Source organism: Cricetulus griseus, assembly GCF_003668045.3.
Source record: "Cricetulus griseus strain 17A/GY chromosome 1 unlocalized genomic scaffold, alternate assembly CriGri-PICRH-1.0 chr1_0, whole genome shotgun sequence".
NCBI classification, from domain to species: domain Eukaryota; kingdom Metazoa; phylum Chordata; class Mammalia; order Rodentia; family Cricetidae; genus Cricetulus; species Cricetulus griseus.
This window is the reverse complement of record NW_023276806.1, coordinates 2,709,670-2,722,993: the sequence shown is the minus strand read 5'-3', so window position 1 is coordinate 2,722,993 and position 13,324 is coordinate 2,709,670. Positions and strand designations below refer to the sequence as shown.

The window sequence follows — 13,324 nt, the reverse complement described above, 5'->3', positions numbered from 1 at the left end:
AAAACATAAGAAAGACGATTGAGCCTCAGTGTTAGCTAAAGACACTACACTTTGTCAAAAAATAATATCTAATGATATTTAAATTTGGAATTGTTTTCATTTTTTAATTTGGGAAGGAATGTAATTAGTTTAAAATTGCTTTCAGGGAGATAGATGTCTTAAATAATAATAATAAAAAAAGACAAACTCAATTTTTCCTCTGGGTGGTATTCCTGGTTTATATCTTAAGACATAGTAGAATTAGGGCTTACTTAATTTTCTTGAAAGGACAGAAAATTTTGGATTAGTGGCCCTTTAGTTAACAGTTACAAACCTGGCTTTAATCAATTGTGCTTTGGGCCATTCTTATTTATAAAATGAAATCTGTATTCAGAATACTTTTTACTTGAAGATGTGGGAGAGAAAAAGGAATTCCTTCTGCTGTTTAAACATCAGTATTCACAGATACTAGAAAGTAGAGTTTTCTCCCTGTGCTTAGAGTTTGACCTTATGTGCACTGTAAGCTATTTTTTATTGGCATTGTTTACATGCAATTACAACCCATCTAATGGTTTAGATACAAAGGCCACCACACAGAAGGCTGCAGGAACAGCAAGTCTGCCCTGCAACCCAGAACTAAATTTCAGTCCTACTCTGTGTTTCCATCTCTCCTGCTGGCCCCTGACACCTTAGACCTTCCTTCAGGCATTTCAAATGCAGCATTTATCCCCATTATAGTTCGTGAGGTGGAAGTCCAATTTCTTCTGGAAGCATGCGTCAGGGAGACAGCAATGCAGACAGAAATCCCCACAGAGGTTTGGAGCACCTGCCACTTAGCAGAAGACTTGACACTCTTCCAAATTTGAATATCTCACATTTGAGTCCACATGGGGGATAAAGCAAGCTAGCTTCACTGAATTCAGAATTTAAAATGTGGAAGTGACAGGTGCTTCCTGACATGAGACATGTTTAAATCCATCAGAACAAGGGGCCTCCAGTGGGGTTCTCCAGTATGTGAGACCACCCCTTCCAGAGGGGTGCTTGTGTACACAGACCTGAAAACTGGGGTGCTAAGACACCCTTCTTGGGGTGTCTGCAAGTGACAAATGATATAATATGCAAGGCCTTTCCCATGTGACTTTACTCAGAGTGGCTGTCCACCAGATGAAATACATCCTTGTCATCGGACAAGATGCTTTCCTTTGTCATGGGTTACAATCAAAGAGAATGCACTTGCTCATTGAGAATTTCCTAATTTATTTATTCTAAATGCATGAGGCATCTTTCCCACCACTTACGTCATTTAACTTAGGAGAAATTAATGCTGTGTTAGTTATTTGCAAATAATTCTTGGTAACCCTTACATCATTGCCATTATCACCTTTAAATACAGAAAAATTAAAATAAAATACACCAATGTGTGTTATTGCATAAAAATGTGGGTTAATTCTAGGTGAACATAGATAATTTGAATATTTGGAAATTTGGTTTAATCCATAACAAAACTTCAGTGATCCTCTTATTGAAAATTATGAAATACTCTAGCACAGGGTTACCTTAAAAATACCTATAAACAGACTAAAATGTACATTTCAAAGACACAGAGATTACTACTCTATTTTCTCATCATGTTTTAAAGTTAGTTTTTAGGAGAGATTGAAATATAGAGTTCTAAATGAAAATCAAGAAAAACTTGCAAAACTCTTCTAATGTACAATGGGAAACAATTTGTTTTTGCTTGTTGATGGTGGCTTTCAAGCCTTTGCTTAATTTATGCTTCAAAGATTATCATAAAGAAAAACTTGAATAAAATATATAGGTGATAAACTTTTCTGTTTCACAGAACAAGGAATCAATGTGATTTCTGTTAATATATCTATTTTATTTCCTGATACTAGAGGAGAAGCAACCACATCACTAATGTGGTGTAATTCCCATGAACATTGACTGTCTAGATCCCACCACCAACACTGGGTATGGGACTGGGGCTTGTTATTCATATGCTGTGTTAATGGTACTTTTATGCATCACAAATATCAATGTGCCTGTCATCCAGAAGCTACTCGCTTGATCTGTGACTACATGGCACCTAGAAGTCACCTGCTGGCTCTGTGACCCATTGTAAATGGACATGATGGCAGTGTTTGGCCATACTTACATACCTCAAAACTTGTCAGGTCTTAATGAGAAACATATATAATATGCTTAGGAAAGTATGTGTCTCATGGTGATGTTGGGGAGCATTTGTAGAAAACTCAAAATCTACAACCAATACTGTGATTTTATTGTCTAGGAATTGCATTCTATGTAGTTTAGAGGTAATTCTGCATAGATAGATAGATAGATAGATAGATAGATAGATAGATAGATAGATATGAACTTACGTGTATTTATGCATGTGTGATTTTAAAAGACATTAAGAAGAGGGTGCCTTTAAAATAGAGACAAATAGGAATGGGTTATAATTCATTTTATTTCATTTCCCTTTCAATTTCTTTACTGCAATTTGGCCCAGTTGTCAGAATATCAAGACATTCTTTTCTTCATTAATTTATTTTAGATTTAATTAAAATATAATTGCATGTGAGAAAAGTTACCGTGGAGATTGTGTAGTTTTCTGAAATTTTTGGTATGCCCTTTGAAAATTCTCTGACACATGACATTGATACAGGTACAGGGAGATGTTTGTGTGGCAGGTGTTCTGAGAATGGTGTAGCTAACTGGTCTACCTTTTCAGTAGAAAGTCATTTTCACACAGCTAAGATTTGAATTGTGGGGATTGTTCCTTTCTTCTTTCATTAACTAGCATCTTGAATAGATGCCCTCATTAATCAACACATTATGAGGAAACCAACCTGTCTTCACAGAGCTGGCCAGCCTCCCTAAATGGGAGCATGTGGTGGGAGGGCCTCATTATGACAACTTGATTCAGGAATTAAAAGACCTGATTTGGCAAAGTTACTTGTTCTTCTGCAGCAACAGGATTTTTCCTTAGCAGAAGTTTAGAAAGTAACAAACAACATATTAAACTAATTTTCTCTGAGCTCCCTGAAGTCTGCCTTCAGGGTTTGATTCCCATGGGGTTGGTATCTCCAGAGGAATCTGTTAGATCCCACACCAGTGGCATCAGCTAGGATTTGATACCCAGAGATTCCTATCTTAACAGCTGCAAGGAAACGTATCTAAAGACTTCAGGGAAAGGAAGCCTTTGCCTTCCTTGGCCTGGGTTTGCACCATTAACAACTGTGAGGCAAAGAGTAATGTTGCAATCTAACTTTTTGTACATTTTGCAATATCCAGCTGTCTGTCACTGTGAATATGAAATACGCAGATGACAGACTGGGAATGTAAACCTCTGTGTAGTGTTTGGTGTGGCACTAGCACAGCTTTGTGCTGACAAGTGTATTTTGGGGGCTTCTTTCTTCATCTCCCGACAACACCCGTAGTCTAGCAGGTTTTCTTTGAAATGGAAAAACATTTTTTTTCTAGAAAAGATGTACTGTACTCAATAAAATATATACTCAGTATAGAGCCTTTTATTTGGATTATTTGTCTACACTTCAAAGAGATCCTGAGAGTACAATCCAGAGATATAAAATATAACTTTTGTCACAGAATGGGCTTTATCTCATCCCACTAACATGCTAATGTTCTCACTTTTGCAATCTGTTCTTAGCTAGAATATTCCAGCAGAATGAGACAGAACTGTCCATGATGCCACAGGGTGTGTCTCTGTGACTTCTGGTTCATTTGGTCAGGTCACAAGCCATTTGTCTCCTTTCTGCATCTGTGAACCAAAGATAATAGACACAGCTGACTCGCAGATTTGATGGTCTGGAACACTCCACACAGCATCTCATGGTTTGGAAAGGCCCTCAAGTCAAACAATGCAGTTGTGTTTTACTTCAGGTTCTCAAGTATGTGATCCACGTAGAGCAGTATTTCTCAGTTTGCAATTCCTGATCCCTTTGGAGTTTGAATATCAGATAACCCTATATATCAGATGTTTACATTGCAATTCATAAACAGTAGCAAATTTACAGTTATGAAGTAGAACAAGATAATTTTATTGTTGGGGCCATCACAATGTGAGGAGTTACAAGGGCTTAGGCTTTTAAATACTGTCTCCCCACCTCTACCCATCACTTCAAACCTTTCTTTGTTTATCCAGTCAAGGAAACAGTATTCCTAGAAATAGCAGTGGGTATGGTGATCAAGTGTTTATGATCTAATAAAGCCACTGACAATCAGAATGCAAAGCCAGCAGCACTAGTCAGTCACAGAGGCCAGACGGGGTGGCACACACCTTTAATCCGGGGCCTCAGGAGACAGAGACAGATGGATCTCTCTGAGTTCAAAGCCACTCACAGCTACATGAGAATGAATCAGTCTAAGCAATAGAGAGGTGTATAAGATAGGAAGTTAGGATCTCCCCAGTCCTGTTAGAGGTAAGAGCTCTCTGGTAACTTTGCTGGTTTCTTTTTCTAATGAGGAGCTCAGTGCAATCTCAGGCAGAAGTCTGGGATTTGGTGAGGAACAAGGGCAGTCTGTGGATGCAATGAGATACACAAGGAGAATGATATTTCCCACTTCCTGTTCTGGGCTGTGCCATCCTCATGAAGGGTCCTATCATAGACCAAGTTTTATGGAGATTTTTTATTTGTGGACTCCAGATATCATAAATCAAAGTAGCAACAGCAACATTGAAAGTTTTGGGCACCTAAAGATCAGAAAAAATAAGCATTTATATCAGTTGTTCATGTAGCTATCACTCCCATCCACCACACCCACTCTGCTTCCACTCCGTAGTGAATCTCTTAATGCATCCAATAGCCTATTGTGTTGTAAAGGAAAATGCTTTGGTGGAGGAGGAATACAAATAAGCGTGAGTAGGAAATGTCGATATTCTCAAGGACTCCATATGGTAATGCTAAAAATAGCAAAACACCCAAGTGTGTGTGTGTGTGTGTGTGTGTGTGTGTGTGTGTAGATTTGGCCTACTTAATGCATTTCATGCAGCCTTAACCTTAAAGATGCAAGCATTCACTACCCACATTCTGTGGCTTTAGAAAGCCCCATTCCATGCCTAAGCCTGATTATCCAGTAATTCTAGTTGCTGGGGTTCTGTTAAGTGTAATTGAGAAGAAGCAAGGTATGGGATTCCACAGAGCTGATCAAAAGTTGCACCTTTGCCTGGTCCTCATTGGAACAATTTCCTATGCATGTGCCCCAAAGAGCATTCACTGGGTTGGAGCCAATGATAGTTATGGAGTGTTGCTCTTCCAGCCAAGGACACACAGCTGAACCTCCTCTCCCCATTCTCCTTGGTGAAGGCCAATCCGTTCTTCTCTAGTGTTCTCTGAGGCACCAGAACAAGAGACAACATGTACGACTGCACGTGCCAGCTAATATGGGGAGTCCTCTTGACCCCAGATGCAAGCAAGGCTGTGCCTGTCTCTAGAGAAAGGGCACCCACTGCCCAGCAGAGTGGCCAAATCAGACTTCCATGGCAAAATACCCATCCCTGATTAATTTTCTGCTTCCTTTAGAATAGACAGGTTAAGTGGTTTGTCACGTTCGGTAAATAAGAAATTACTCGCAGTAACACCCACAACATTTCTAATCTTCCTATTCTGACGTTTTCAAGTCTCTGATCTGCATTTCTGGGGGAAGGGCGTCGGATGTGGCTAAGAAAAGCCTTGATTGCAAATGCCATCCTGCCACCCACCCATAGAGCATCTTGAGGACGTCTTTTAATCTACACATGTAGATTTATTTCTAGGGATAAAGAGGGTAGCAAGCCACAGACTCCAGTACTGTGATAAGCACCCTAATATGTAAATGCCAGGAATGCAGAGGTCACACAAGAATCACCTGATGAACTCACTTAATAAATGTAGAGAGCTCAACCTGACACCAGCATAGATATGATCTTGTTTAATAAGAAATTTGTCCCCTCTATCTTCTTTCTGTGTATTATTAAGAATTAATAACACACTGCAATTGTTTAATTACAGCATTAAAGAGGTTTTATTTTCTTCATTAAATACATAAGGACAAGCTTTTCAATTAAAAATGACCTTTACAACCCCTACTGTTTTAGATTCTGTAGATGGGGAAGCTGGCTGCAAATTAGATTCTTCTGGAACCTTGTTCCTTGTTCACCCCCTGATTAGTTTCATAAACTTGGTAGTGGCTGCCAGTTGCCTTCAGCTTGCAATTTTGTAGCAATCTCAGACTCTGTGTTCAATCCCCCAAGGTGTTCTGTGGAAATGCTGTCAGACTGTTCCGGATGCATGTGTTCTCCTTCTGTAGCAGAGCTTTGTACTCATTTAAGAAAACTAGTCTTTAATTTGTAACAGAACTTTTTTCAAAATGAAACATTGAATTTCAGGCTTCAGCAAAATCACTGGCGTATGACCCCAGCCTTCTGTTCCTGTCTCATCCTGCTGCCTTCTCTTGAACATAGGACTGTTTTTCTGAGTCTTGTTCTGGAATCTCACTTGGGGTAACTGGCTTCAGGTTTCACTGTATGATGCACTAACTGTCATCAAGCTAATTCTCATCGGCCATCCTGGATTGTCTCCATGGTCCTATTGTTTGTCTGTCTCTACACTGCCCTAGCTCTTGTTTATTTGCACTTCTGTGAAGCTGGCTCTTTCAGAGTGCTACCTATGGAACTGTGACTTCCATACCCCTCTGTACATCTCAGATAGTCCATTTTGTATAAAACCTTGCTATATCCATCCTTGATACCCTCTCCGTGCCTGCAGACCCCAGGTTTCTCATGCACCTTGGCTAATTTCATCTATAATTTCCACAATCTTCTGTGGAATCCCAAAAACTGGTTGCCTGTCCATGTTACCAAATGGCAGCTTCTAGAGAACAAGGACTATGCATATTCCCAGCCATAAATAGGGGTCTTATAGCAGTTTGTTGATAAGTGAATGTCTCCTGGGGGTAAAGAATAAACCTAGTCAACACTTTATTGAAAAAACACAGCACAGTTTTGTCGCTAAAGTCTAGTGTCAACCATATACATTAATGACAGCAGCCATTTGGTAAAAGGAGCTTATATCTTATAAACTTAATGTCATATTAAGTTTTTATCAGCTATGTGGTGCTCTTTATGCTTTCTAGAGATGGTACATTTTACCCAAAGCTAGGCCAACTCAAAGCTGTCTTACTTAGACCTCCTCTACTCCTACGGTGTCAAAGAAACGTTATCTCATGTGGAGGAGTATTGTGTAGACTTTGTTTATATTTAGTGAGCATTATATAAACAGAGACAGTGGGAAGAGAGTTTGGCACTGACATGAAGCACAGGCATATACATGCACAATAAATTTAAATTTCACAAACAGAGAGAATTTTACTGTGCATCAGTGCATGGTGCCTCTGGGATGGATGAGAATCCCTAGTTCACATCTCCTGAAGAGAGGATGTTGCATGAGATGTTCTGCTGCTCCTCACTGTGTGGAAAGGCCACACAGAACAAAGATGATGTTATTATTCATTCTCATTTTGATTAACAGTTTTCTCTATCTCGCTTCCTTCCTTCCTCTCTCTCCTCCCTCCCTCCCCCTCCCTCTCCCTTGCCCCTCTGCCCCCCTCTCCCCTCTTCCCTTTTAGGTGTTATCTGGAGGATGGAGCTTCAAAGGGCGCCTGGCTCAACAGGTCAAGTATCATTTTTGCTGGAGGTGACAAGTGGTCAGTGGATCCTCGCGTTTCCATTTCCACATTGAATAAAAGGGACTACAGCCTCCAGATACAGAACGTTGATGTGACAGATGATGGCCCATACACCTGCTCTGTGCAGACCCAACACACGCCAAGGACGATGCAGGTTCACCTAACCGTGCAAGGTGAGTGTTTCCTGATGGGGTACTAGGGAATGTCTATTGCTAAGATACCAAAAAGAAAGAAAGAAAGAAAGAAAGAGAGAGAGAGAGAGGGAGAGAGAGAGAGAAAGAAAGAAAGAAAGAAAGAAAGAAAGAAAGAAAGAAAGAAAGAAAGAAAGAAATTGTATATGTTTGCAGAAGGGCTGCCTTGTGAAACTTTGTGTGTTAAATGTTTAACTTGGAAATTGAGATGACTCAGAAGCAGCTACCAATATTCACCTTGTCGTCATTATCCTATGAATTATCTTCTAGATTCCATTAAAGGATAATGACTGTTTAGATCCAGGAATCCCCACTTACAAGAACAAGTGATGGCCATTAACGCCACATTACGATTTTTTGTATATGATATATTACATATCTTCCCTTGAGTCATCTCTGAGATAAATCTTGGAGAACCCATAATTGATACATTAAAATAAATACTTAAAAACCCAGAGCAGTTAAGTTGAAAAGTGAAAGCCTTGTGAATTGTGGGTGATAACCCTATAAGCCACCTCCCCCAACATTGTTTCTCCACTTGCATTTGAGTGACAATGCAAAGAGTAGCTTTCTAGAATAGCTCAACTTAGATATAAATACAGAGCAATTGTAAAGATATTTCCCAGTTCCTTTGTTTGATTGACTTCAGCTTTAGTAACAGTGCTAGTCAACTAATAATCTGTAAATACCTATTTGTTGCACTTTCATGAGAGCCCAGGTTTGCCAAAGCAAGTATACCCTTCAAGAAAACACAAGACCATGATCTGAGGAGGGTGAAAATGAATATTTTTGCATTTTATACCTGTTCTTAAGTTTATATGTATTGACTGCATGGAAATATTTTGCTTCCTGGATCTCAAAATGATGCTGTGATAGTCACTAATGAAATTAGTAACAAAATGAACACTGTCATGGCCTACTCATGTGTACCAGGCTTTTTCTTTGGACTACCAACCAGCTACCAAATCATGACACAGAGACGTAGTATTAATTATGAATGTTTAGCCTTTGCTTGGGCTTGTTTCTAGCTAGCCCTTTCTTTTAAGTTAAATTAACCATTTCCATTAGTCTATGTGCTTCCCAGGGTTCATTTACCTACTCTGTGTACTGTCCATCCTGCTCTGCTGCCTCCTCCTTGTCTGAGTGGCTCTAGCTGGCTGGCTCCTCTTTAGTCTCTGCCTTCCAGCGCCGACTATCCCTCCTTTGTCTAGCTATTGGCCATTCAACTTTTTATTAGACCAATCAGGTGCCTTAGGCAGGCAAGGTAAAATAACAACCCATCTTTATATAATTAAACAAATTCAGCATAAGCAAAATAATACACCTTTACATAGTTAAACAAATGCAGCATAAACAAATGCAATGCATCTTTACATTGTTAAACAATTATTTTGCAACATAAACCAATGTAACCCCCCTTTACTTAGTTAAACAAATATTCTATTCCACAAAACCCATGGGTGCTGGGTACCTGATAGAGTTGAATGGGAGACTCAGTGTTCTTAGCTTCAAGTTTCTCCTTTGGTAAGTCAGTGCTGATTTGAATTTAGTTTATGGGCTAATTCTACAACAGTTTTCATCTATAACCTTCCTAACTGCTGGCCATTCCCTCATATAACATAAGAACCTCAATGCAAAAACAACTTCAATTATTATTAATTAATTTTTTCACAGTGAGGTTAAACTAAATTTCACAATTTGCTTTAAGGAAACAGTATACAACGAAAACCAAATCACTGAATAGTAGGTTGTTGTTTTCTGTGGTGATATGTCTTCAAAATAAGGTTTTCACAAATTTCTACCTGTTTTTTGTGGGAAGGATATCTGAGCCCAGGGTTTTCAGTGTTCTAGCAATTGCTTTACAACATACAACTAGAGCTGAGTTCATCTTTTCACATAGATTGTTGCAGGAATCCAGAGAACCAGGCTTTATCTGTCTTTGAAGTTGGCATGGGATTGTAGAGCATAGACATATCTCCTTTCTGGTCTGTTCCTCATCTCTTCTCTTCTTTTCCTTTTTATCTGAATTTCCAAAAAACAAAACAAAAACAATAAAAAACAAGGATGGCAAGCCAGTTTACTAAGAGGAAATATTTGGATGACAATGTATGACCCAGTCAAATGTGACAATGGCTTGTCCTTTGCAGCCTGTAGGCTTCTGTGCTGTTTTTCTCAATATGAAATGCATCCCTGTTTCATTCTCTCTTCACATGTCACACCTCTGTGTGTGAACTAGACAATGGGATAGATACCCTTTCCTGGAACCTGTTAATTCCCTTGGTGTTTATTTTCAACGTTTTATGGCAGAGACTGTTTTACACTGTTAAGCACTTTGACAGAGCTTGTGTGCCTTCTCAGTTACTCTCTGAAGGTCATTTGATAGTCAGGAACTTTTCAGCAGTTCAGAATGTGCTCGATAAATGCTTATCACTACATTTTGTTCCTTTAGAAACAGAAAACCAATGCAACTGTTTTGAAGGTATGTCATGAGATCAAATTAAAAGCTAATAATTTTACAGTATTTATGAACATAATTACTTATTATAAGTTGATTGACATGTGGGCCATTTTCCAATTACAGTAATAAAGCTCATGGAATACATTAATAGGCTTGTCAGTCAACTCAAGAACTAAATAAATGCCATAAAATGTTAATCCTACTTAAGTTACATTTCTTCTCAATGAGCAAAAAAATAAATTGATGGGCATAGACTCTCTGGCTTATCTGGATAGTTTAGAAGGATATGCTTTTTCCCAAATGAGTTGTTGACCCTTCATTCACCAAGAAAAATAAACTGAGCCACTGAGGCAATAATGCGTCTGTTGTCTCTGCCACACACCTGTGAACAAAGTTCATTTTCACTATGCAGCCTTGCAGTTAGGAGAATCTAGATTTAAAACATTATGTTAGAGCAGCTATTATAAGAGAGGCTCTTATAAACGGTGTGGGGAATCCATTGCTGCTGTTGATGCCTTTAAATTATTTATATGAACAAATAATATAATAGAGAAGAACAACCACAGGGTAAAAGTCAGCAGCACATCTGTATTCTAACCCCGAATTTCCCTAACAAAGAGGGTAATGACTTGAAAAACTACTCATGCCATTTAAGTTAAATTCATACACCCATGAAATCCAAAGAATATGATATGTCGTAATTGATATTAATGTAGAGAAATAGCAAATACGTTCAATAAAAAAACAGTTTTTCATTAGTCATCTACCATACAGTGCTGATGAATTCTCTAATCAAGTGTATTTTTCAACCATGTGAAGCAGTGCTAACTAAGAATAAAAATACATATAATACTCCTCTGTCTCCTACATTTCTTCCTCCTCTCTTCCACTGGGTTTCCTGAGCTCCAAGGGCAGGGACCCAATAGGTATCTCCAATTTGAGCTCTCTCTCCATCTAAAGTTTGTCTGGGTTTTTGCATCTGTTTCTATCAGCTGCAAGTGGTTGCCTGTTTCTCCAAACTTTTCTGAATCCCTCTTACAAAACAGTTTATACAGCTTCTAAAATGCAGCAATGATACAACTCCTGGAGCCAGTTTTCCACATTAATGACTTATCTCTGTGACCATAGAAAAACTTGTGGGAAAACTACTTGAGTTTTCAGTTTCCAAGGTTGAATCAGTCTCACCGTGGGAGTGTCTTGGTGTAACAAAACCATTCCCATCATGGAATTCAAGGACACAGAGAACAAGGTTTGAGGCAGGGTCCAGGATAAGATGCAACCCACCAGGACACACCCAGTGACTCCACATCCACCAAGTAGGTCTCATCATCTCCCAAGAGTTTCACAATGCTATAAATCATTGATGAATTGAACTATCCAATCAGAGCCCTCATGATCTGATCATCTCTAAGAAAAAAAATACCTTCAAAACTACAGCCAGACATGTGCTTCACTCAGTCACCTGGGTGCTTATCAGTCTGATGAAACTTTCCCATAAGATTAACAATCACGCACCCTTTCAGGGAGATACACCCTAGAAAACACATAAAGTCTATGTCACAATGATATAAGGTAATTGTGATGGGCTTCTCTGGTTTCTTGGAATGTGGTCAGCAGACAGCACTTGGTAGTAAGCACTTTTGAGGATGGTTTCCAATTCACAGTCATCTGGGCCTGCTTAGAAAGCCCAGGAATCAATTCCTGGTTTAAGGCAGTGGGTACAATACGTTTCGCTTGCAGCACACTGTGAGATAACTATCCTGGCAGTGGTGGTTCAGAGCTCTTTCTGAAGCAGCTGGCTGCCGTCCTGTGCACATAGCAGCTCTACTTCCTGTCTCTGCAGTTCTGTGTCATTCTTTTTGTCACAGTGGTCAGGTGCAAGGGTCTTTCCATCAGATACCATGGACTCTCTCTTCTTTCAGAGATTTCTACACCGAGATCCAAAACCACAACAATAGTAGGCCTCTGCTTTGCCGAGACAATGTTTTGTAAAAAGCCTTTCATGAAATGGAAAGATAGAAAATTCAAATACCATGTATTATTAACACTTTTATTATGGAAGGGATTTTAAGTGGCTTATAAAGAAGTATTCATTCTTTTAAACCAAACAGAAGAAAGAGGAGCCAAGATAAAGAAAGTGAGAGTGAGTGGCAGTCAGAGGTGAGCCTACATCATAAAACATCAGAGTTTCATAAAATATTTAGCCCTGAGATTCCTAGCAGTCAATACAGGGAGGAAAACAAGATCAGTTATTTATTTCATTGCCCATAATGTTAAACACTTTCTTGGTACCCTGATCCTGTTACTCAGAGAGAAAGCAGTATCTCAGAGAATCTTCTAGACTCTGGTGGTCAGGACCGGCCAGCATTAAGCAATGATGGATGCACAGTGTTAGCCCCTGGGTCATTCATTGCAAGGAAGTAAAAAGTTAAAGAAGTAAATCCAATAAGATATAATTATCATAACACATAGATATCTTTTGGTTATTAAATTTCTCTAGAAGCAAATCTTAGAACCTAATATTGTCCAGGTGGCCTTCCAGCGACTCCTTCATCTCAGTGATTCTTTCGTGTGCCAAGCACAGGTGTCTTAAAATCATACTTCACCATCGAGCAGCGTCAGAACAGAATTATTATGTGTGGACGTGGATATAAACACATATTGCTTAGAGAAAGCCCCTCCTAACTCAATGCTAATGACCTTTTGTAAATGTTGAAACTTGACTGTGCACATGGAAAAATGACAGCACATTTTTGTTCTAAGTTAGATAGATACATAAAGAGTAACCCAGGGACTGCCTTCCCCAAGAGACTCAAACAGGAAGGGACTCCTGCACATACACAACAGCTATAGACACTGGGTGCGTCAGGACAAGACAGTCAATCCTCTGCAGCAGCCAAAATCTCAAACTTTTCTACAAATTACAACAAGAAGCAGAGAAAACTTATCAGCATGAGGAAAACTATTAGAGACCCCACATTCATGACTGGCACTTGCATAGCCC

At 39.2% G+C, this 13,324-nt stretch overlaps 1 protein-coding gene across 1 annotated transcript in view; it reads left to right on the top strand.

Annotated features, from left to right (window-relative positions):
• Negr1 (neuronal growth regulator 1) overlaps positions 1 to 13,324 on the top strand; it is a 710,881-nt gene that overhangs the window by 289,267 nt on the left and 408,290 nt on the right. Inside the window, exon 2 of the mRNA XM_027395197.2 lies at positions 7,612 to 7,844. Within this exon, the coding sequence (XP_027250998.1) occupies positions 7,612 to 7,844 (233 nt within the window). The remainder of the gene's footprint in view (positions 1 to 7,611; positions 7,845 to 13,324) is intronic.